The sequence below is a fragment of the Aristolochia californica genome, unplaced genomic scaffold, assembly GCF_029961685.1.
Source record: "Aristolochia californica isolate CCGP_79_NKW_82.1479 unplaced genomic scaffold, dmAriCali1.0.hap1 SCAF_4, whole genome shotgun sequence".
Taxonomy (NCBI): domain Eukaryota; kingdom Viridiplantae; phylum Streptophyta; class Magnoliopsida; order Piperales; family Aristolochiaceae; genus Aristolochia; species Aristolochia californica.
The window spans coordinates 7,831,109-7,856,837 of record NW_027182103.1 but is presented as its reverse complement, the minus strand read 5'-3'; the positions used below and the strand labels follow the sequence as shown (position 1 = coordinate 7,856,837).

The 25,729-nt window shown below is 38.1% G+C and overlaps 1 protein-coding gene across 5 annotated transcripts; it reads left to right on the top strand.

Moving 5' to 3' along the window:
* Nucleotides 1–1,776: 1,776 nt before the first annotated feature.
* LOC137961924 (transcriptional corepressor LEUNIG_HOMOLOG-like) lies at nt 1,777–14,771 on the top strand. Of its 5 annotated transcripts, none has more exons than XM_068808568.1 (18): nt 1,777–2,432; nt 2,593–2,693; nt 2,823–2,920; nt 4,074–4,183; nt 4,296–4,591; nt 4,744–4,798; nt 4,924–5,035; nt 8,507–8,556; nt 8,628–8,930; nt 10,092–10,169; nt 10,394–10,621; nt 10,737–10,878; nt 10,953–11,062; nt 12,411–12,560; nt 13,234–13,389; nt 13,501–13,617; nt 13,716–13,913; nt 14,079–14,771. In XM_068808568.1, the coding sequence occupies exons 2-18, from the start codon at nt 2,662–2,664 to the stop codon at nt 14,220–14,222; spliced, it is 2,379 nt and encodes a 792-aa protein (XP_068664669.1). In that variant the 5' UTR covers nt 1,777–2,432; nt 2,593–2,661; the 3' UTR covers nt 14,223–14,771. The 5 variants fall into 5 exon arrangements, with proteins under 5 accessions (XP_068664669.1, XP_068664670.1, XP_068664671.1 ...); XM_068808569.1 differs by having other exon boundaries at nt 4,744–4,819; nt 8,670–8,930; XM_068808570.1 differs by having other exon boundaries at nt 4,744–4,819; nt 10,529–10,621.
* Nucleotides 14,772–25,729: the final 10,958 nt, after the last annotated feature.

Genomic DNA, 25,729 nt, shown 5'->3' with positions numbered 1-25,729 from the left:
TGGCATATACCTCTTGGATGAGGTTTTCATGACTAGGAAGATGTCCATTGGAGAACTTAAAATTGGAAAGTTCGAGTTTGTGAAGTGGCGTGTATAGTGGATTCACAAAGATCAAATACCCAAGGAGTCAGCCCCACAGTAAGCCACTTCCAGCGATGAGATGAGTGCTAAGCTTCCTATGAAGCAACACAAATTTTCAAAGAGGAGAAGAACAAAAGAAGACACATCATTATCTATTGATCAGTTCTCTACCCTTGTAGAAACTATCGATAATGCATGGGTTACTCATATAGGAATCTTATCCCGCTTCAATGAGATGATGCAACAACTGTTGAGGATCAAGCAACAGTTTGTAATCATCCTCAAACGACTCCTGCCATCATCATAGTTGATCATAAGATCCCATTTGTTTTACTCCCGTGTACATGCTTTTGGTATATGTTTTTACTTTTATACTTGTACACATTTTGTAATCATAGGAACATCATTTACGATATAGCCTTTGAACCACTTTTTGTTTAATACTATGCATTCAATTTTTATATCTTTTTGAGTATGACAAAAAAGGGGAAAAAAATAAAGGGAACTCAGATCAAAAGACCTAGCACTCGTAACAACCTCCTCCCTGGTGGTGTCAAATGGAGGGCCCAATAGTGTTGTGCATTCTCCTCATGAGGTGTGTATCCAATGAGTGACTAGTTGGTCAGGTTGAGTCAATTGAATCGGTGGAATCAATCAATCCAGCTAGCCAGTTTATTGGTTAAATCAACTGACCCAATTGAATGAACTAAGTTTTGATGAAATTTTGGATCTATATGACCCATAAACTAGATAATGCATAAAATCTGACTAATTACAGTTAAACCAGTTAAACCAATTAATCGATCCAAAGTTTATATTCGATTATGATGCACCCCATACTTGACATGGATTGAGAATGCTCTTACGATGAGTTTGCTAATCCCTTGTTGTGTAGAATGGGTTCTAGATTTCACCCACGGGTTTGGGATGGGATGGGTGAGAAGAAAACCCATTGGGTTTTAGGTCGTGGATGGGTTCACCCTTGCCAAACCCGACCCGTGGGATTTTACATCCGTAATGTTCTTTAAAACTATATGAATGACATATATTTTGTGATACAATGATCTAATTTTATAAGTTTCTTAGGTATATAAATTGGTTATAGGATTTTTTTGGGTGTATTGAGATTGTTATACGTATAAAATTTTTACTGGTTTATAAAATTTTTACCGGTTTATTGTCTTAGAGGCAAGGCGGGGATAGTTCGGAGATTAATAAAAAATGCGAGTTTGGGATAGGAACGAGGTTGAAGACGAAAGAATGGGGCCAAGATGGGGTTGATTTTCATGTTTCGGTGTCGGAGTTCCAAGGCATCACCCGACTCGGACCCCTAGGTCAACCCCTGGCAGGTGACCACTAATGCGGTAACAACCGCTTAAGTATCAGCAGAGGACAGATGGGCATTGCTGATATTAAACTACATTCCCAACGTTTCCGTCACTCAAAACGTCGCCTTATCGGAGTTCCGCAAATTAACGTTCTCAATCATGTAGCTTAATTCTCGTGCAGCTTGTCTCCATCCTCACCGTACAGGTAAGCGAAATCGGGTACGAACACGCCGGCAGACGATGGATCACCGTCATCTTCCATGTGACCTTATCGATGTTTAATCTTTCTTCGTAAACTGGTTTACGAGGCTACTAAAGATCAATCACGTTTGCTTCCGAGGCTACATCTTCTTTATCCGAGGCGAGCTCCATACCTGAGTCGAAGCTCTGATCGGTCGCCCTACCTTAGATTCGTCCCGAGCGAAGCGCCAGTCTGAAATTTCAGTTTTATTCGTTTTTCTCTTTTATTTTCTTGCCTAGTCGCTGAACTGGAGATGACCAAGAGAGCCCTGCTTCCGTTAAGACTTAAGATCGAGCTGTACTTCCTCTGAGGAAGAACCCTAACATCTTAAAGTACTAACATCGAACGTGAATTAGCCTGTTCAACTAGTTTTTGTCTTTTATTTTCTTGCCGAGTCGCTGAACTGGAGATGACCGAGAGAGCCCTGCTTCCCTTAAGACTTACGATCGAGCTGTGCTTCCTCTGAGGAAGAACCCTAACATCTTATAGTACTAGCATCGAACGTGAATTCGCCTGTTCAACTACAATTTCCGTGTAATTAAGAAATTAGTGAGCTTGGGCATAGTACTGGAATTTGAACTGGAAAATCAATTTGTAACATCTTTACGGATACCCGAAGATCAGCTACGCATGTTTGGAAGTGTTTTTCTTTTCAAGGTGGTTTCAGCTGGTAGCAGAGTAATTGATGTTAGAATTAGGTTTTGAGATATGGAGGTGGAGTGTCTGTGGAGGCCAGGTTCTGTAATGTAGGCCTGGAGTCTTCTTGTTTGCCGAGATCAAAGGTAGGTTCGCGTCTTGTCCAATTTAGTGAACTCGTTTTCATTTGACACTGTAGATTTTCTGAATTTTGATCTGGTTCTCCTCAAGCTTCCTCTTTTGTTGGCTCAAACTACTTTAAATTCCATTTTTGAATAATTAAGGTGAAGAGTAGTGTGATTGCAGGTGCAAATTGCATCTCGGTCTAGTTATTCTGTCTTTTTATGATTTCATTCCGGTGGATCGAGGCAAACCATGGCACAGAGTAATTGGGAAGCAGATAAGATGTATGCTTACGACGATTGTTTTTCCTATGTGTCTTTTGATCTTGTATATGTTGCAGCTGTCCCTTGTGCTTCTAGTTTTTCGTAAGTGGTTTCAACTCCTAATTTCTGGTTGCTTCGTCTTCTTTTCAGGCTTGATGTTTATATTTATGATTATTTACTGAAGAGAAACTTGCATGCATCGGCTAAAGCTTTCATGACCGAGGGAAAAGTTGCTCCGGATCCAGTAGGTAACTACGTTAGATATACTTCTGCTTTCTGCGCTCTTTTTAGCTTTTTTTTTTTCTTGCTTTTTGACTCCGGTGCTTCACTCCAGTTTTTTTTTTGGGAGTTCAAAGTTTTTCTCTCTCTGTCCCCATTTTTGTTACTTGTGCCACTCCACCTGGTTCGGAACTTCATCTGAGTTCTGCATCATATGGATGCCTGTTTTTGGAGCAAGTAACTCGGGTTTTATACTGTTGTTCTCGTTGTATTCTGTCAGCTAATGGAGTTAAACTAGAAACGGGTGTGAACCAACGACATTCCTTCTCCCAAGTTTGTATTTGTGCTCCGAGAAGACATCAAAATGTCGGTCATTTCTCCAAAACTTAAACTTGCTATGCCTCACCTGCGCTTACTTGTTTATCTGATTAGGTTTCTTTTTAGTTGATGAATTCGATTATACAAGATCAAGAAAGAGAACAAGCCACCAAAGTAAGATGGATTATACAGTTCAAAATTTTAAGAATATTGGGTGTCACTCTATTGTCCATCTTCCTAGATGACCTCCTATCTGCTTTTATGAGCTGGACTAGAACCAATAGGATGCTTTTGCAAATTGGAATTTCAAAAAAAATTTCATGTTAGAAAGACATTATGATACATAATAGAGTGAAATTTTTGTCCTTCTCTCTGAAAAACACTGGTGTGAAACTTCTCTCTCTCTCTCTCTCTCTCTCTCTCTTTCTCTCTCTTTCTCTCTCTCTCTCTATGCGCATCTCTGTGTGTGTGCAAGTTTCTTTCCCTGTGTGTCTGTGTGTGTGTGTGCAAGTTTCTTATTGTCCATGCTGAACTTATAGTGCCAGACTGTATAACTGCCTGTATGCGTGAAAATGGAATTAAAACAGAATGTATTTACCAATTTGAAACATGTACTAATACTCTTAATTATTCTTTAATATCAATGACTAACCAGTTCTGTAGTTCAAAATATTTGGATATTTGAAATTGAGATGCATCAAAGCACCAATATTGAGAAATCTGACTCTATTATTCTCATCAGAGTTTTTAGTTTTGAAAAAAATGGATCGAGTTTTTCAATGTGGACTGTAATGTGATCTGGTTGAGGTTCCATGAAAAGCTCCTGCTTTCTAATTTTGAATCATGTCTTGCTTTGTTTTGCAGCAATTGATGCTCCAGGTGGTTTTCTCTTTGAATGGTGGTCTGTTTTTTGGGATATTTTCATAGCAAGGACAAATGATAAACATTCTGAGGTTGCTGCGGCTTACATAGAGGTGGTTTATGTAATCTGTATCTGATATTGCTTTGCTGGGATTTTTATGCTTTATTTCTCTTTTTAGTAGTAGGCTGGCTGTTGATCCACCTAAAGCAACTATTTGTGTTTAGGTTCAACAAGCCAAAGCGAGGGAACACCAACAACAGCTACAAATGCAGCAGTTGCAGATCATGCAGCAACGGCATGCTCAGCTGCAGCGAAGGGATGCGAATCATCCTTCCCTCAGCAGCCCAATAAATGCTATGAACTCTGAAGGTATGCTGGGTCAGTCTACTGCCAGTGTCTTGGCTGCAAAAATGTATGAAGAACGAATGAAACATCCCCATTCGATGGATTCAGAGTCATCCCCTCAACTTCTTGATGCCAGCAGAATGGCTCTTCTAAAAACTGCTACCAGCCATCCAGGGTAAGTATTTATCTGCCTTGGTATCTATGTTGCCGTGGTTTTATGTGCCTACAGGATGAATCTAATTCAGTTATAGTTAAAAAGTTTCTACTTTATATTGCATCTTCTGGGATGCAAGCTGCTCATTCTTGTTGCATTTCTTGCTAGCACAGTCAGTTAGTCCAAGGTAATGCAGGAAGTGTTTCTGCAGCACTGCAGCAAATTCAGGCACGAACTCAACAGTCTGGTGTAATTACTTTGCACTACGCTTCCTTTATTGCCTGCTTTCTCTGGTTGTCCTATTTATTTTGTTCTCTTCAGTTTTTGTATCTAAGCTGATATGTCATTTTTAGGAGATAAAAACTGAAGTCAATTTAGGTGTATCTCAAAGATCTCTGCCTATGGATGCTTCATCAATTTATGGGCAGGGGATTATGCAATCAAAATCTGGACTTGGGGGTGCGGGTAAGTTCTTTTCCCCTTGTTGTTGTCAGAAGCTGGAGATTTTGGGGACTATTTGCTTCTATGCTATACTTTATTTGATATTACAGTATGATATTTTTTATATATTTCAACAAAATGATTTGATATTACAATCTGGAAATATAAAAACAAGGAGAAAGATGTGTTTAATCATTAATGTACCAAACTTTTTATAGAACTGTATCCTCTAGCGGGATGTCGCTCATTGAATTGATAGATTTCTTTAAGCAGCGTGTTCACTTTTTATTGGTCACATTAAGTTTTACGGATGTCTCATTGCACACTCCTGGCATTGTACCATCATGTCTGTTGGGCACTTCACCTTGTCTTACTGTTATTTTATTTTCTTGTTTACAATTATTTTTCTCATAAGTGTCTTATATCCTTCGCTGAAGCATAGAAGTCTCTAGGAGTTAAATTTTTAGTTTGGCACTGGTCATAAATCATCCATTATAATATACTCCATGAACTTTTGCTCTGTTGGTTTTCTACATTCTGAGATAAATATGATTTTCTGATAGCTACACTTTTTTTTTAAGATACCAAGAAGAGTGAAACCACTAAGAAAGCAAGAAAACATGAGGTTTCCTTTTGGAGAAAATACAACAAAGAGAAGCTTAAGTGGAAATAAGCTAAACCTCAGAGACAAAATCCAAAAAGAGGACCAACCATCTTGAAACCATATGGAGGGAGTCTTCAACAACATGTTGTTAGAGAACGACATCACATGCTAGGAAGTCAATGTGTTTGTCAGCATCACTCATGATATATGTTGAGTAATTATCTGAGCTGGTATGTCTTAGATTTTGTCAACAACATATGGATGTACCAAGGGCGAGGTGTGTGTCAAGAGGTCAACTGATGTCAATTGTCTTCAACCATTTGTGGACAAGTGGTCCTTTGGTGAAGCCAATACCTTATAAAGGGCTCTCAGCTCAGCCTCAGTGGAGTTTGCATGTCCAAAAGGAGCAGGGGGAACCATATGGTATCTCTCCACGTAGTCATGGATGACTCCCTGGCCACCCATTGGACCATGGTTCCCTATCAAAAGTGAATTCTAGCCACCCATCAACAGGGGGTTCCCTTTTGTGAGTCTTTCAGCTTTGAATCCACAGTAGCTGCCACAATTTTCCAGTCTCCTCTGACAAGTTGCTGAAGAGGTACCGGACTAGGGGATCTTTCTGACCTGAAAGAGGATGTGGTTTTTCTATACCTGGGTTGAGAAATAGTTCGTGGAGAGTGTTGTAATAAAAGCTAAAATTCTTACTTTTTAACCAGCTTTGTATGAGGGGAAAGATGATTGAAGATCAAACTTGCAATCACAGCTCTTCTTCAAGGCATGAACATTTTCTGGAACCACCTGAATGACAATTTGCTGATTGAAGGCGACTCCAAAGTAGTGATCCCTGGTGCCACTGGAAGAATTTCCATGAGATTGTAGACATTTTTTCTCTTTTTGATTGTTCTTGGAATCTTGTGCCTAAATCAGATTCTTCCTGACCTGATTTCCTAGCTAAGCAAGGAGTCTCCCTCCAGTTGCTCGCTGTGACGGGAGATCTCCTTTCTTAATCCTTTTATTTTGTATGTGGCATTGCCGTGAATGAAATTCACTTTCTTCAAAAAACAAATTTGCAAATTCTGCACTAGTCATCCTGGAATAGTGGATCATCTCTTTCTCTACTTTTCTTTTCCTTGCCAATTTTGGAATGCTTTCGCTCTAGGTTTGGCCTCCAATTGTGTTTCCCCCCTTTTCCTCTCTTCTTCCTTATCCAATCTGTTCCTTGGGGAAAAATAAGTAAAAAGTTTTTGGTTTTTATCTTTGTTTCCATCACATTGGATGTGGAAGGAACATAATAGGACACTTTTTTTAAAATAAGCAAATGGATCTAGGAGGGATCACCAGGGAAACAATGCATTGCATCCTTTTCTAGGATAACAAATTTCATGAGACATCCCTTCTGCCTAGTTCTCTTAATTGGTGAAACTAGAAAGCGGTTCTAAACTCTGTAACTCATATAATTGATAGTCTTATTTCTTGGTCACCTTCTCTTGAAGGTTGTCTAATCCTCAACTTCGACAGCAGTTCTAGACATAATCTTAGTCCGGCTGGTCTCTGTGTGTGTCTGCTGAGGGGAAGGCTGGTCTCTATGTGTCTTGTATAATCCTTATCTATTCTGGTTTATTTGTTCAATGTGACGCCATAGGTGGCAGGCTCAAGAGTTCTCCTATAGAGCCTAAGACTCTTCAATGGTAGAGTTTTCTCTCTTCTTTTGGATGAAGGTGATTCCATAGTGGTCATCACTCAGGAATGAAAGTGCAACCCCGCCTCACCACCTGTTTTTTGACTTCTACAATATTGAGGACATTTGTAGATCCTTGACCGTGGCATGAAACTAAACCCCCTTATGTGCTAACAGTGGGGCAGATTCTTTGGCTAGGGTAAGAGTTATCTGGCTACATCTTGTTGTTGGCAGTTCCCTTCACCTCTGATTGTTTCATATCTTGTTCCTCTTTTATTAGGGGAGATGTAGTATCTTGTTTTTTTGTTTTTTGCTGATTATGTGAGCAACTTCCTTACGTGCTCCTTGCTCTCTCTGGAGCTCCTTTGATGAACTCGCATTCTCTCTTCTTTAGAAAAAGGGTTTTAGATCCTTTGAAATCCTTTTCAGGGATACACTAGAAGCCAAGGTTCACTTATATTTTTATTTTTATTGTTTTGAAATAGAAATTTCATAATTTTAATTAAGGGAAAATCAGTGGGATGTTGTAGTTGATTTAGTTGTCAATTGTTCATGGGTTGGCCCATCTATGATACTGTGATCTACAAGGCCAAGTTGCGAGAGGTTTGATTGCACATGCACTCTACATGCCATGGCCTGGTGAGACTTGCATCCAAGATCTCACTAGAAACTGCCAAATATGGCCATTGAATGCAAGGCGCAAACCCCAATTTTCAGGAGTTAAGAGCGAAAAAATGGATGTCATTTACCTCATTGCACCTTTTTTCTTGCTTAATCTTACTATTACTTTATCACTGTAGGCCATAATATGTGACACAACCAAGGACACAAGGATGACTTACTGTGGTGCACTATTCTGTTATTTTAGCTGGTTTTCAGTTGGAAATCTAGCAGTGCCTCTGAGCATGCCACTTCCCTGGCAATTTTTTTTCTATTTTTATTTATATTTTTTCAATTCTGAGTAGGCTTAATTGTCTAGGTTATTGGACTTACTGGAATTAGGCAAACATGTCTTCAAATCGGCAATTACCTTCCAACTCTATGTCAAGTTTGGATTTGATCAAAGTCTTAAGTGGTCAATATTAGAGTTTTGATCACTGCTTTTTAAGAGTTCTAGTTGATGATCTCCCTCTTAGTTGTAGCAAAAAAGTGGATCTATCACTTATCTTTTATTTTGTGGCTACTTAATTTCTTCCCTATGATCTCATTACAGGACTGAATCAAGGAGTTGGTGGTCTTCCACTTAAGGGTTGGCCGTTAACTGTAAGCACTATTACTCGACCAACTAAAAGTTTGAAGTTACTGCAGAATAATATCTGTCATAAATTACACAGGGAATTGACCAATTACGTCCGAATTTGGGCCCATCTGTTCAGAAGCCATTCCTGCAGACACCAAACCAATTTCAGTTATTGACTCCACAACAGCAACAGCAGATTTTGGCTCAGGCTCATGCACAAGGAAACCTGGGAAATTCACCTAATTATGGTGATATTGATCGAAGATTCCGGGGCTTGCCTCGGAGTGGCTTAAATGGAAAAGAGGGTCGACCTACTGGAAATGATGGATCTATAGGCTCTCCAATTCAGTCTAGTTCACCTAAGATGAGGCAGGATCAGGCAGAATATCTTATGAAGGTTGGTTGTACTAGGGATATCATTCCAAATAACTCATTTTGGCTACTCTTTTATGTGAGTATCTGTAATGGATTAATTTAGACAAAACATTCTTCTTTGTAAAGAAGAATCAATCTTGTTAAGGAATAGTCCCACATGGATTAATGAATGCAAAGATCTTGAGTTTATTACTTAAGAAAGAGGTTTCCTAAGTTGGCTGGTCATTTTGGGATGGGCCTTGGACCCATCTTAACAAATCTGAACAAATACGTTCCTGATTAAAAATGCAATTTCATATTCTAGAGATCTCAAGTTGGTATTGCAACTATACATATTTAACAGGTGGAATTATTTAAAATAAAAGTATGGAATTGAAAAAAGTTAATAATGCTAGTCGTTAGTAACTAAGCTACATTGCAAAACAGTAATGGAGAAAAGAGCAGGGTGGTTGATGGGTTTTGTTACTTATGACTGGTTATGGAGGAAAAGGAACTAGAACAAACGAGGAATGATGAAGAAAGGGGTTAATTACTTCACTTGTGATCATGCATTCCTGGTGAAGTTTCAATTAAACTAATTTGAGATGTTATTTGTTAATAAATAATCTGATTGCATAATAAGTCTCAGAAAAACAGGGTTTCAGTGTGGTGGTACTGTGTAGAGAAGTGGGCAGAAATGCTGATTGATCCTGCAGTTATGCTGTAACCCCAAAAAAATCTGTGTTACCTGTCATAGGTGGAGATGAGATGGAATGAGGAAAGTGTGGGGGGGGCCCTTTGGTCTATTGAAAACAAAGAATTATGGTACAAACAGTTGTAAGTAATTCTAATGCGTGTGACAATTAGGGAGAGAAGAGTAGGGTGGCATGTTTATGGTGATGCTTTTCAGATGGAATCTGTGTTGCTTCTGAGTCTTGAGGGAAAGACTTTTTTGCCCCCCTCTTTACCTTTCTCACTTGCAAAAATTAAAAAAAAGGAAAAAGAAAAGCAACAGTAATGGCATTTGCTCATTTTCCTTGTTTTATGTTTCTTTGTGATGTTTTATTCTATCACCAACTTCTCCATAACTATTTAGTAATTTTTAGGCTGAATATGAGCTTGATTTTGTTTCTCTTACTTCCAAAGTCTTGGGTAAAAATTCTTTGCACTTTATATATTTCTGAGACAATGGGTTTTCAACCAGTTGAAGATGGCTCAAATGCAGCAGTCCTCAACGCAATCGCAGCAGGATCAGATGCAGCAGCAGCAACAACTGCAGCAGGTATGACTTTATCCTGTGCATTAAAAAAAAGAAAAAAGAAAAGAAGTCTGCAAGGAGTAAAAAAAGGTTCAAACATTTGAGTTTTTTCTGGATGATGAGGATTTACTAGGACAAATGTTGTTTTCATTTTGGATTGGTTTTGTGGGTTAGTACCAATTATCCTCTTATTGGCCTATTCTTAATAATAATATTTTTTATCTCGTGGTTATGTTCTATAATTTCAGAATAATAGGAAAAGGAAACAACCTACATCTTCTGGTGCTGCAAATAGCACTGGTACAGGAAATACTGTGGGCCCTTCTAATTCCCCTCCATCAACACCATCCACTCATACACCTGGTGATGGTGCGACCATGCAGGGAAATATGCCACATGTGAACAGTATGCCTCAAGGTTTAATGATGTATGGGCAGGATGGATCTGGAGGACTTGCATCATCTTCAAATCAGCTGGTATGCCTAAGAAAGGATTTTACCTTTTTTTGGTCTGTGTATTACATAAGCTGGAAAAACATATATTCTGTAATTTCTAATTTGATTTCCTTACTACCTGAAATTTCACTTGCAGGAAGATATGGAGCCTTTTGGAGATGTTGGTTCTTTAGATGATAATGTGGAATCTTTTTTGTCACATGATGATGGAGATGCCAGAGATATCTTTGGAACATTAAAAAGAAGCCCTGCTGAGCATAATACAGATTCATCTAAAAGTAAAGTTTTTTCTCTTGACTCAAACTTTTATCATAATTCTCACACAGAGCTGGTTCTTAAATGTTTGATTCAGGTTTTTCCTTTCAAGAATTTGGTTGTATCCGTACCAGCAATAGCAAAGTTGTCTGTTGCCACTTTTCTTCTGATGGAAAACTGTTGGCTAGTGCTGGGCACGAGAAGAAGGTAATCTCATGTGGCTGTTTCTTCAAGGAAAAAGAATACTGGTCCTTAATGCTTGTAAATCTGTAATAGTTTACCTTAGTCTAATTATATTTTTAGATGTAAACTCCTCTTTTGTCTTAGAAGTTGGAATCTGGAAACTGCTTTTTCCATTGTTGTTTGTCATCCAAAAGTTCATTCTTGTTCAATGCCTTTTTTATTTATGACACATAGTATGAAAATTATAGTGTTATGGTCTTGGGTTAAGTACCTATGCCTTCCGCTCCTAATAAGCCGGTCTTTTGGGTAGTGTTGGCTAGGTGCTTAACATTTGGTATCAGACCTAACTCCTTCGTTGCGCATTCGAATCCCGGAGGGGGCGACTACGAAGGGGGCGACCTATGCGGAGGGGGCGACCTTGACGGAGTAGGCCACTGCACGTGCGGAGAGGGCGACCTTGGCGGAGTAGGCCGTCGCTAGAGTGGGCCGTCGTGGACGTCGGCCCGCGAAGGAGGGGTGTGATGTTATGGTCTTGGGTTAAGTACCTATGTCTTCCGTTCCTAATAGGCCAGTCTTTTGGGTAGTATTGGCTAGGTGCTTAACATGATGTTATGGTCTTGGGTTAAGTACCTATATCTTCCGCTCCTAACAGGCCCGTCTTTTGGGTAGTATTGGCTAGGTGCTTAACATTTGGTATCAGAGCGGGCTCCCACGTTGGGCGTTCGAATCCCGGAGGGGGCGACCTAGCGGCCAGATTAAAATTATTGGTAGGCCGTAGGAACTTAACCTGGGTCCGGCCAGTGTCACTAGAGTGGGCCGTCACTAGAGTAGGCCGTCGCTAGAGTGCGCCGCTGTGGACGTTGGCTCGCGAAGGTGGGGTGTGATGTTATGGTCCTGGGTTAAGTACCTATGCCTTTCGCTCCTAACAGGCCGGTCTTTTGGGTAGTATTGGCTAGGTGCTTAACATATAGCCTCTAATCAAAATAACTTTTTAGTAAAGGTCAAATATTAATCTTATTTTAATTTTTTTTCCCTTGCACTAGGAACTTATTCTACCTTCTCTGTTTTTGAATATTTATGTGTATGTATCATGTACTTTCACATGTTGCATACTTCAGATAGTGTTTATAATCTGAAATGGCCAAATTGAAATAAAAGCTTCTGAACAAGAGAGAAAAAGAATAATTTTGAGTGAAGCAAATATTAGAAGACTATCTCAAATAAAAAATTTCTTTTATTTCTTGCCTCTGATGCTATTTAACTTGGCAAATTGTACAAAGCTTGGGATCCTGACAGAAGATGTAGACCAAATTCTATGTATTTGTTTTTGAAGTATCAAATAAATTCTTATATTTTTTTGCAATTTGACAAGGCTGTCCTTTGGAATATGGACACTTTAAAGACTGTGAGCACTCCAGAAGAGCATACTTTGATTATTACAGATGTTCGGTTCAGACCAAATTCAACACAGCTGGCAACATCTTCATTTGACAGATCAGTGCGAATGTGGAATGCAGCAGATGTAATCACTTTTCTCTGTTTCTCATTCTTTAAAGATGTTAAAAACTGTGGTTGTGTAAGTATATGTGTGCACACAAATCTTGTTGCTTGACAATTGGACAGCTGGACTGAGTTGTGTTGCGGATTTGTTCACCCTGTCATAGTTCTTTGAGTCATGATTGGCAAACCTGACTCTGATCCTCAATTAATCAGTTTGAGCCATAAGCTAAATGATGTCTAATTTGAAGCAAAATTTTTGCTAGTTTAAATTGGTGGAGTGAAGAGGACCTCAGTGGTTCTCTATTTGGTTCAACTTCAGATTTTAGATATTAAAGGTCTTTACAATTATGGAGTTTCTGAATGGTGTCTAATTTGAAGCAAAAAATTTACTAGTTTAAACTGGTGGTGTAAAGAGGACCTCAGTGGTTCTCCTTTTGTTCAGGTTCAGATTTAGATATTAAAGGTCTTTACAATTATGCAGTTTCTGAATGGTGTCTAATTTGAAGCAAAAAATTTACTAGTTTAAACTGGTGGTGTAAAGAGGACCTCAGTGGTTCTCCTTTTGTTCAGGTTCAGATTTAGATATTAAAGGTCTTTACAATTATGCAGTTACTGAATGGTGTGTAACTACTAGTTATTTAAAACTAGGTGTTCAGTATGACTCCAGAAATGTGACCATTTTGTCTCTTTGACAGCCGCAGTATTGTTTAGGTGTATTTTCTGGGCATAGTTCGCATGTAATGTCACTTGATTTCCATCCAAAGAAGACAGAGGTTTTCTGTTCGTGTGATGGTAACAGTGAAATCCGCTATTGGAATATTAGCCAATATACATCAACACGTGTTTCTAAGGTTAGTTTCTATATCTCTCACGTAGTTGGCAACACAGTTATTTATTCTTGTGTATTTGAAGTTGTTTTTTGTTCATTATTGTTGTTTTAAATAGCAATTGTGGTTATTTAGGGAGGTACAGCACAAGTAAGATTTCAGCCAAGGATGGGACAGCTTCTTGCTGCAGCATCTGAGAATGTTGTCGCTGTTTTTGACGTTGAACAGGACAGGCAGACTCTAACTCTACAGGTACTGAACATATACATTTGTATCTTGTAGTACAGCCTTGGATATTATATTGCATGTTGATGTTCTTTCTGATGTATTTTGTCGGTCACGAATGACAGGGGCATACAAAAGAGGTGCATTCTGTTTGTTGGGATTTAAATGGAGAGTATCTGGCATCAGTTAGTCAAGACTCTGTGCGAGTGTGGTCGATAGTGACAGGGGAGTGCATACATGAGTTGAGCTCTAGTGGAAACAAATTCCATTCTTGTGTTTTCCATCCAACTTACCCTACTCTCCTCGTTGTTGGAGGTTACCAGGTAATCAGCAATGCTGCTCTTATTGTGATAGTATTATTTGTCACATGAATGATACTATTACTCAATCAACATTGCGTGCTTTATTTTATAGAAGCCTTTTAATACTAGAAGCAAGCAGTTAAAATTTGACTGATTGTTTTAACTATTGTGATGGTTGTGGTGTAGTCTTTGGAATTGTGGAATATAGCAGAGAACAAGAGCATGACAGTCCCTGCGCATGATGGGCTGATCGCAGCACTGGCCCAATCACCAGTCACTGGCATGGTCGCCTCTGCGAGTCACGACAAGTCAGTTAAGCTGTGGAAATGATAGATGTCCGTGCACAGGTGAGATTTGGTTTGGTGAGTTTGTCCGGCACATACGAAAGAGAGAGATATAGGTCCGACACCTTTCTGTTTTATTTTGTGGTGTTTAAATATTGTTAATGCAAAAGGACACCGGAGCTTCCGTTCTCCTTTCATGACTGCCAAACGTTTAACAAATATGTGCAATCACCGAGGCGAGATGAATCTGGGTTGAGGGGTTACTGTGAAGTGTTGGTGAGATGGTGATGACTTCCTATCTGTGCAAATGATTGTTGTTCGTGATGGTTATAAAGAGCGATTGGCTGATGGATTTAGATTTCTGCAAGTCTCCTTATTTGTATTAACTAAATTGCGTGCAGTGCTGGTGGGAACTGCTCATTTACAACTAGATATTGTGATCATAAGGCTACTTCCAAGCTGTTTGGTGGGAACTGCCATGTTTTGGTGCTACCAAAGACCTGTTTAATACAGGTGACGTATAAGCGGAATCTCCAAAATAGTGTACTAAGTGTGGGAGTCTCGATTTGCTTGCCCTGAGCCGAGGGACTTTCACGAAATGGTTAATTTCTCTCTTTGTTAGTGTAGCTTTTAGCTAGCGTTTATAGCCGAGAGTATCTGGCCTAGGCAGATAAATGTTGGAATCCAAATTCTTGTGACCGTGATGACCAATAAAAATGCGAAGATTCTTAATCCTCTAGGTCTATTTGGAACCCAAAAGAGAAAATGAAAATATGATCATTATTATTCTGAAAATAGTTAGTAAATTTTAGGAAATAATAATGGTTTTTTTTTTTTTTTTCATTTTAAGGGGTTACAAAGCCAAAGTGAAGTAATCGTTGTTGTGGCTGCTGTAAATTATCTCTGGGGAGGGCCCAATTTTTACGTAAGGTCAACAGAGAACATCACAATCCAGATATTGTGGTTCAGATGTCGAGAGAACGCTAAGTAGCGTGGGCAGAATGTGACATTTTTCTTTTCTGGTTAGCATGGTTCAGACAAATTCGATTTGTTGAGTTTGTTTCATTTCAAGTAAACATAAAGATGCAAGGAGTGTTCATATAAATTTACTTTCGAAAATCAGAATATATACGACTGAGAATAAAATGGTATGAACAAAACGTTGTAAAATTATGCAGTTAATTTTCGGTGTAACGTAATTAGACCCTTTAATTTAGAATTTAAAATGTACAAGGTGGGAAGTTATCTATTTTTTAAACATTTTGCGTAACCATATGTATATTAGTTAAGTTAAGTAAAGAACAAATAGAAAAAAATTGGTTTTTGATAATAAAATGACTCTTATGGGATTCCTCGTGTTGGCTTGAAGAGGTTGAGTTTTCTCACCGAGTTTAGCTGGCTAATCTCAATGTAATCTTCACTTGACTAGGCATGGATTGTATTAAAAGAAACTTATGGGAGAGCATAGGGCTGAATTGGCACAAGCATTCGGATACTGATAGATCGTCCCATTGATCCAACTTGAGAACTAAAGATATTTGAAATAGAAAACAAAATGTAGGAATTGACTATCCAAATGGTTGATGTAAAGTTCGAAGTCCTCAACGTTGGGGGACCGAACTAAAATGCTGAATGGTGTTAAAGAGTAAGTTGTCTCAAGAAAACCATATGGACAACCATCCAAACAACTAGGTTATCAAAATCCAAGGAAATTCAAAATGAGAATTGGGTTGACCATGTTTAGTGATTAGCAAAATTGGTTGTGACGGCAATGTTCATTAGGGGTGGCATCGAGCCGAGCCGAGCCGATCCGAGTCGAACCCGAACTGCCAATGTTCGAGCCGAGCTTGATTTAAATATTTCGAGCTCGAGCTCGAGGCAAACCTAGGATTGATCCTAAAATTGTTATTGAACTCGAACCTAATAATTTTGTTCGAGCCGAGCTCGTGCTTCAATATTCATTTAAATTTTTTCAAAAAATACAAGTCTCGAGTTCGTGCTCCAATATACATTTAAAACTTTTCAAAAAATACATATCAAATAAATTGTACATAAAATTATACATACATTTTACATAAAATTGGGAATGACCTCTACTTAAAATTGGGCATAAGGATGACATCGAATCCAGTTAAGTTCGAACCTTGTTCAAGCCGATATTGATTTAAATATTTTCAATTTGAGCTCGACCGACCCTAGCCTCGAACCTAAAATTGTAATTGAACTCGAGCCTAATAATTTTAACTGAGTTCGAGATCGAGCTCTAGTTGAGTTTGAGCTTAACCTATATTTAATACTCTATATAAAATATACGTTAAATAAATTATATATAAAATTATGCATGCATTTAAAAAAAGAATGATAGGGGAGGTTCAGGATTGAATTTCAATAATGGATTAGAATGCACCAACAATAATTTTTTTTACTCCAAATGTTGTCTATCTTATTTTGTAATTTTTGAATCTGGCTATAAATTTACTATGGCCTCCTCAGTGCCCGTAGTTGAAAATTTATATTCTAGGAAAAACTAGAAATATTTTTCCTATCATACATATTTCCAAAAAAACTTTTAAATAAAATCCTATTACTATTAGTGGCTTATTAGAAAATTACAAGAAATATTTTAAAATTTTCTTAGTAAAGTTAAATGGACCTCTTATTGCCTCTTCAAGGGAAATAAATAAAAAATAATAATCAATCTAATATATTACTATACTTATCGATAATTTTTTAATCAAATAAAATGTCAAACACGAAATTGCTATGAAAATTACCTCATGCTAAAAGTATTACAGTATCAACTGTCAAATACTTATTAAAAAATTTTCTATATGGTTTTCTAGCCCATCTTGGCAGGAAAATCTTACTTAGAAAATTATATGATTTTTAATAAGAATTTTCAATTAGAAAAATGTTTAAAAAAACATGAGACACTAATAGTCCCTAGAAACTTATTTATACTAAAATGTATTTTCAATTTCAATTTTTTCAATTTCTTTCAATTTTATTTTTTCACTTTATGATCTCACATGTGCGAAATCATCTTTGCACTGGGGGGTGCAGGGAATTATTTCTCCCCTTAACTTAGGTATCTCTGCTTCCACTGGTGGTTTTTCGACGAGATGAGGAACGACGCCAAGGGAACCAGCTGCGCAGGTGAGGAAATTTTGTCAGGGATAATGGCTGTGACGGCAGACGAGGGGGAAGAAATCAAGCGGTGGCCACAGAATCGGCGGCGACGGAAAAGCAGAAGGCGGCGGGTGAGGCAACTGTCTACGGCGACAAAGGTGGCCACAACAGCGGCCGAAGGGGCTCAGCGGTGATGAAGGGAGGAAGAATCAAACCCCCCCCCCCCCCCCCCCACCTCCCACTCTTGCTCCCGCTCTGGTCTCTATTCCCCTGAATCCTGCACCGACTCGTTAAAATTAACGAGCTGGCTTGCAAGCTTTCGAGCCGAACCTTGATTCAACTGAGCTCGGCTCATTAATTTAAATGTGCCGATGCCGGATCTCGAACTCAGCTTGAGATTCGGGTATACCGAATCGAATCGAGCTGGAATCGAGCCGAGCTTGAGCCACTCGCGAGACGGCTCGGTTCGAAGCCACCCCTAATGTTCATTGCCCTCAAAATTTGGACAAAAAGAATGTATAAAGAAATGAGATAGAACTCTACTTTTGAATTCACTGAAAAACATTGTTCAAGTAAACCTAGAGGGGGTGAATAATTTTACTAAGATTTTTAAGTTTTAACAAAACTAATGTAAACACATCCACTACACTAGAATTTTATAGTGGTTCACAATCACTATTTCAAATTACTACTCCACTCACAAGGAATTCTTGTCTTGGGATTAAATGATCCATTATGAAATACCAAATGATATCTACAACTTTGAACCTAATAGGTTCGATTACAACACCTGCCCAAACACTTTGAGACATATGGTCAATAACTCTAGGTATAGGCAGCTAGGTCTAAAAAAGATTTATAAAATTACAAAAAGTCAATTTACTTTAATTAACATAAGAGCAATGATTTCTTGCTTTACAATATGCTCAATAACAGGTAGATATATAATATAATTTTAACAATGTTACACCTAAATTCCTAGGTGAAACTATCAATTTGATTAGCAACACTATAATAGATATTAAATCAATCTTAATCGTTGATAATCATAGTAGAAGTTTTAATTTGAAAAAAAAGCTCGACAAGTATCAATCAAAACTTCCAATGCCAAGATATGCAAAAGTAAATGCAGAAATACTTAACTTAAAACTTGAAGAGACTTTAATGTTAGATCTCAAAATTAAACCCTTCGAAATCACCTAAATATGACAAAGAAGCTTAGGAAATTTCAAGGATAAAGTTCTTGTCAAGGCTAGAAATGACTTGAATATTTATAGGATAAAATCCAAGTTAAAAAAACTAGTCATTACAAAAAAATAATAAAAATAAAAAAATTTATGAAAAATGCTTAATATATTCTGCTAGTGTTGTTTGTTATTTGAAAAGTCACTTACATAATTTGAAGACCTATAGCCAAATTACGACCTCTAGAAGGTCCTAAATTTCTATATTCGCAACTTTGGGTCGAATCGTTTGCTTTGCGGTCGAATCATTTATGCATTAACTAGGGGTGGTAGCGAGTCAAGCTGAGCTCGAACCTACATATGTTCGAGTTAGACTTGATTTAAATACTTTGAACTCTAGCTCGAGTAGAGCTCAACCTCGAGCCTAAAATTGGAATCGAGCTCGAGCCCAATAATTTTAACCGAGTTCAAGCTCAAGCTCGAGTTGGGTTCAGGCTTCAATCTACATTTAAAAATTTGCATAAAATACATGTCAAATAAATTGTACATAAAATTATGCATAAATTTATATAAAATTGGGCATAACCTCTACATAAAATTGTCTATGTTTTTCGCATAAAATTGTTCATAAATACTGCATAATATTATGCCAATGTGACTTATTTAAAAACATGACTTATACACAAAATGTGACTTTTATACACATTTGCCACTCTCTTGAGCCTAGCCAAGTTCGAACATGCATATATTTGCTTTCATTTTTTTTCTCTTACTTGTCTTTTCTTTTCTTTTCTTTTGGGTTCCAAACATACCTAGGAGTCAGACTCTCATTATTTGAATAAGTGATACCTAGATCAATAAACACATTAGTCAGCCAATCGATTTCCCAGATCCAAATTATAATTTTGCCAACTATTTCTGTACATGTAATTTGCCATAAAGTATCAATCCATGCATATTTGCCACTTACATACTACCATACCTTCTAATCATGATTTAAAGTAGAGTTCTTCAATGAGTAGAGAACCAAAAAGTGTATGTCTTTTTCTATTGCTGTCTCCAGCATCTTAGCTATTGGTTCAAATACCAAGAATGGCTTCATGTCCATAAGGAATAAGACCAAATGTATCCATGAGGAAAAGTTATTTCATATATGAGAATTTAAAACTATAGTAGAGACCGAGACTACTTCAAAATCTTCCTTTGTTCCATTTCTAAAATCAATTTACATTCCATTTGACACTATGCAGTAGTCAATAGTTAATATAAAACTATCAACAACATTTCTTCATCTTCCACCTCATTATTTTCACAGGGAGCCTCCATGATTATCTCTCGAAAGCTACTCCCATCCTCTAATTACAAAAGAAAACAAATTGTCAAAATTACCAAGGTAAGAGGAGTGGATTTATTACCTCAGATGCTCGAATCAATAAGAATTATTTACTTCTTTCGGATGATGAACTAGACAACAAACAATCTGTTGCTGCCATCTAATAAACTCATCAACTTTTTTGTTTTTTGGATATGGACAGAGTAATAGTACAACATCCCCGAGTTTAGCAAAACATTGCAACTATAAGCCTGCCACCACCTTCTTCAATTTCATCCACTGTCAATAACACCATAGGGTTTGACATGCCCAACCCCTTGAGGGAAAAACCTCGCGAAAGGGAGCCCATCCTGGTTATGAAAAACCTGAGTCTCGTCTGCCTCCAACCATAGATTGTAGCCTCCGGAAAACTGAAACCTATCAGCCAAAGCCTTCAACTACTCGACGGCTTTGATGGAAAAAAAAGTTGGGGCTTGCTCAACAACCTCCCACAGTCGCTCACGGCCCTGGCCCATTGGAGGGCTGATCTTATCCTTGCCCTGTCACCCGGGCATTGTAGTGTGTTGGAATATTTGTTTGTATCGACCGGGCTAGTCCTTGTATAAGATCCATGAGGTTGCTTTTCTAAAAGGTTCGAGCCTTGTAGAGCACTGGTTTCAACATGGTATTAGAGTAGGTTGGTCCCGTGTTCGAGTCCTACTCCCACCAAATTTGTCCTGGGTTTTTCCGGTGAATTTGTCCCAAGGTTTGTTGAATTTGTCCATGGTTTTGAATTTGTCTATAGGTTTTTCCCGTGCGGGGGAGTGTTGGAATATTTGTTTGTATCGACCAGGTCAGTCCTTGTATAAAATCCGTGGGGTTGCTTTCCTAAAAGGTTCGAGCCTTTTAGCGCACTGGTTTCAACATAGTGAAGAAAGAATGTTTGGGGGACTTGGGAGAACATGATTTTTGTCCCCACAAACTTTTGAGGGAAGATCAGATTTGGAGGAGGAGAGGTGGAGTCGTGGCATGGGTGCCCTATCCTCTTACCTCGACAAAATGCTCTTCCGGAATCAGACTTGCTCGAAGACCCAAAGAGAAGGCTGAATAAATCTCAATCTTGGCTCCTGCACTCCCCCACTCCTGCTGGTTTAAGTAAATGAGTGGGTTCGTGAGCTAGTGAACCGAACCATTGTGATTTCAATTTTGGCTTGTTTACTTAAACGAATCAAAAGCCGATCTCGAATTTGATCTGAGATCAGAAAAAATTGAACCTAACCAAGCCAATGCAAAGCCGAGCTTGAGCTACTAGTGAACCGGCTCGGTTCGATGCCACCCCTAGCTCCAACGGCTCTTTTGAGGGTTGAATCCTCTATTTGACTCAAATCCTGTCTTTTTTCTTCTATAAGGATTGACTCCTTTTTGTTTGGTAACTTCAATTTGGGGTAAATCCTCTTGATGTAGTTGACTCCTATATAATGTATTTTCTTACTAGGGTCAACTCCTTAAACATCCTAAACTTACTATAACTTGGGTTCAATTCCTTGTTCCTTTCAGTTGATGGTATAGGGTCAGATCCTTCCTTATGGGGCCAATTCCTTTCTTTGATTCAATAGAAGCTTGATTTGAAAATGAGTTTTTCCTTGCTCGACTTATTGCTTGTGTGCTTGACTTCACTTCCTTCCAGCCGTTGCTTGTAATGCCTTTCAAATTCATTTTCCTACTTGTTTGATATGTGTTCAACTACAGTAGTATGTGCTGCTATGATGTGGAGTCGACTCATTTTGTATATTTTCAATTTGAAACCGATGTGTTCACATTTAGAGAGAAATCATCAAATGTCTATGTTTGTCAGCATCAAATTTGATACTTAGAGAAGTCTTTGAGCTTTTTCTTCCTCAATCACAAAATTTCATTTGAAGTTTGAAGATGAATGAAAAATAGAAAATTGCCTAAATAAGGCAAATACCCTAGAGAAGAGATGATGAAAGGGAAAACCTCGGAGGATGAAAATTAAGTTTTAGGGGAAGACCTAGTATATTTAGGTGAAAGTGGAGCCATTGACAACTCAGTTTTATGTTGGAATTTGTAGGAAGAAATTAATGGGACAAAGTTGGGGTTTTCTGACCATGCTCCCTTATGTATAATGGAAAAAATTATCAAAATTACATCCATATCCTTGCAATTCGTAAACCCTAGGAGCCTAGTTTCTAAGGGAAAAAAAATACTTTCCATAAAATTAAGTATGATCTAATTATATCTGCCAATACTCTTTCTCCCCCTTAGTTGGATGTCCTTTATTACTGGTCACATAAAAATTTCAACTAAAACTTATGGAGTTCTTCATAATAAGTTGTATCACCTACCTCATACTCTATATTTCTCTTTTTATTTATCCCCCTCAAGTTGGGGATTACTCTTTCTTTTCTCGAGAGGCCCAACTTTCAAAAAAAAAAAAAAAAAAAAGAGAAAAAAATCACTCCTAGACGAATGACAAGGCTAATACACCAATCAAAAAGGTCTAACTCTGAAAAAAACTCTGCTCAATTTTACAGTTGGACAAGCTCAATTTTTGGGTATGGAAAAAGTGACTAGTCACTATTTAAGGGTAGCTCAAAAGAAATCACTGCTTAGGTAAATAAAAAGACTTAACTCGCATTGAATGTTGGACACACTTTTGTCCTGCATTAATAAGTCTATAGGCACTGCTCCTAAGTGATAAAAATTAAATATTGAATTTATGAAAAAGAGAAATACTTCATTGCCTTATTATAATCAGAGTACATGAAACTCTATTTATAATAGAGGAAGGTAGTAGAGTCCAATTACAATAAAACTACCTTGTCACAATTACACCCAAACTCTAAACACTTAAAGATAAGTCCTAACATAATTAAATAACTCAATATAAATAGAAGATTAACATGACTAAAACACCTTTAAACTGAAACTGTTCTATGGGTCCATATCTTATGGGCTTGGGCCCATCTTCCAACATTCATAGATATGTGGGCCTTCCTTGGTCGTGTGGACTTGGGCCAACTTCTGTGGGTTCATATCATATGGGCTTAGACCCATCTTCCATCACTCTTAGGTATGTGGGCCTTCCTTGGTCGTTTGGGATTGGGCCCTCTTCCAATATTAAAGATAATAACTTGAAGATATACTATAGAGTAATCAGAAGAAGGGAAGAAATTTTCAGATCAATTAATTGATCAGGTATACAATATTTATAGAATTACACCACAGTTTGTACCTTTTACAACTCTTCAGCTAGGTACCATAGCTGGATACAAATTTCAATTTGAGTCAGTCTCTATTTCAATCACCATTTAACTTTATCTCTATCAAGCCCCACAAGGTGGATCTCCAAGAGGAGAGTCCAATCTTGGTCTTCAAGAAGAGGAAGCGTGTTCGTGGAAGCGATTTGATGAGAGTATTTGCTAACTGATCAGGAGAGGAGACATGAGTAACTTGAAGAGCACCACTCATAACTTGTTCTCAAACGTAGTGGTAATCCAAAGCTACTTGTTTCATGCGCGAGTGAAATACTGGATTGGAGTACAAATTTATAGCACCAACATTGTTACAATAAAGCATTGGTTGTTGCGAAAGAGAAACAACAAGTTCAGTGAGAATAGAGCAGATCCAACGGATCTCAATTGTAGTGGTTGAAATAAATCAATATTCCGACACAGTAGAGGATCGAGCCACAATCTGTTGCTTCGTATAACTCCAAGAGGTAGGATTGCAACCTAGGTAAACAAGATAGGCACCTGTGGAAGTGAAATCATCCTTGTTTCCTGCCTAGTCAGCATCAAAGAGTGCATGGAGAGACAAAGAAGATTGTTGATGTAGTACAATACTATAATCTAGAGTCCCACAAAGATAGCCCAATAATCGTTTGACAACATCTTAGTGGTCAGTAGTAGGAAAATGCCTGGGATAACCTATTCACCATATAAACAATGTCGGGGTTAGTAAGAGATAGAAATTGCAAACTACCAACAACAATCCAATATTCAGATGCGTCGGAGAGTGTTGTTCCAAATTGGAGTGTGAGTGTAGTTGACATGGCAAGGGGTGTAGATATAGGTTTTGCATTAGTCATGCTTGTGAGAGTAAGTAGATTTGAGATATACCAGCATTGAGACAGAAGTAATCCTTGAGATTGCGACATGACTTCAATTACAAGAAAGTAAGTCAAGGAGCCAAGATCCTTGAGTGAAAATCTCTGAGCTAGAAGGTGAATGAAAATTGCCATAGCTTGATCATTGTCTTCTATAATAATAATTTCATCCACATAGACCAGAATATACAACACATCACTACCTGTACGAAGGATAAATAGAGAGGAGTCTGCATGAGAGTTGGTGAAGCAAAAAGTGATGAGAAACTGGCACAACTCATGATATCAAGTACGAGGAGCTTGTCTGAGACCGTAGATAGCCTTGCGAAGTTTGTAGACATGATGCCATAAAATCATCCTCATATAGATGTTATGGACTCAATAGCACACCGAGTCACTCAGAGGAGGAGACAATGACTCACCAAGTCATCTAATTTTACTTTTATTACTTATGTTGCTTTTAATTTCGAATTTGATTGATTATGTAATAAGACTTGAAGGTAGGGGTATAGTTGGGATTTTTAAATTTAACCCTAACCTATCTTGGCGTGAATGACCCTATTTAAAGGGTAAGGAATGAGAAATAAGGTAAGTTCGGATTTAGAGTAAAATAGAGTAATTAGGTTCTTGCTAGGTTCCCTATCCTAGGGTTCTTAGCTTGAACTATCCTTGGTGGTTTGCTACATCCATTGGGGAGTCTTTGAGGAGATCCTGGAAGGAAAAGGAGGAGGAATCAACCTTCTCTTCTATGCTGCAATAGCCATCCATCTCTTCCATGAACCAGTAGTGAGGGTAGGAGGATTTTCGTGAGCCTTAGCATCAAGAAAGGGATTTTCGAGTTGCTGATTGAAGGAGGTCTTCAAGAGGTATTTTTATCTATCTTTTTCGAGTTTAGAAGAGCTAGAGACTGCCCTCTTTACATTCAACATTGGTAGTTGCATGAATTCAGAAACCCTACTCATTGACGTGAGGTATAAAGTGGGGTTTCAAAATTGGATCCTTAAAACAGTCTCTTGATTGAATTGGTGCATCTATAATTGAGAAAAGGAAAATCCTTTTCAATTATAACGTGTGAGGAAAGAAAAAGAGAATTTCTTTTCACAAAAACGTGTTAAGAAACCCTCTAACAGTGCTGGATCCTTATTTGACTCGCCAAGTTACTAGATTCATGGCTAGGGACCATAACAATAGGGTACCTTGGAGAAACGAATTATATACATCAAGTTTTTGAAATTACCATCCACAACTTACTACAAAGCTAAGAACAATGCGAATAGTGGTAAGCTTGACAAAGGGACTAAAGGTTTCATGATAATCAACACTGAGGCATTGGTGAAACCCTTTGGCAACTAAGCGAGCCTTGTAGATGTGAATAGAGCCATCAAAAAGATATTTAGTACGAAAAAATTCGATTTGCAACCAACCAAATTCTAAGAGGAATCTAAGGACAACTTCCCATGTCCCATTCCGAACAAGAGCATCATATTCATCAGACATAGCCTGACACCATTTGAGATATGTGAGAGCTCGAGAAATAGTTGTTGGTTCACGATTGGTAGATACAGGAAGTTGGGCCATGAGGTTTAGTTTTTGGATGGGCTTATAAATGTTGTTTTTGGATCTAGTGACAGTAACACGGGGAGTGGATGAAGTAGGTATGGATGATGGGTGTGGGTTGTCTGGTGGTTGAGTGTGGTTAAGTGAGAGGTCATGAATGAAGCTTGTAGAGGGTGTAGGGATCGAAGCTGCGGTGGATGTACCGGTAACTAGAAGTAAGGACACAAATGAACACCAGTGGG

What these genes read in the sequence shown, in the direction of transcription:
- LOC137961924 (XM_068808566.1), top strand. Translation starts at nt 2,662, where the DNA reads ATGGCACAGAGTAATTGGGAAGCAGATAAGAT. An exon ending in ACTGCTACCAGCCATCCAGG is followed by an intron (nt 4,592 to 4,743) that starts GTAAGTATTTAT and finishes TTGCTAGCACAG; the next exon opens with TCAGTTAGTCCAAGGTAATG. An exon ending in AGGCAGAATATCTTATGAAG is followed by an intron (nt 8,931 to 10,091) that starts GTTGGTTGTACT and finishes GTTTTCAACCAG; the next exon opens with TTGAAGATGGCTCAAATGCA.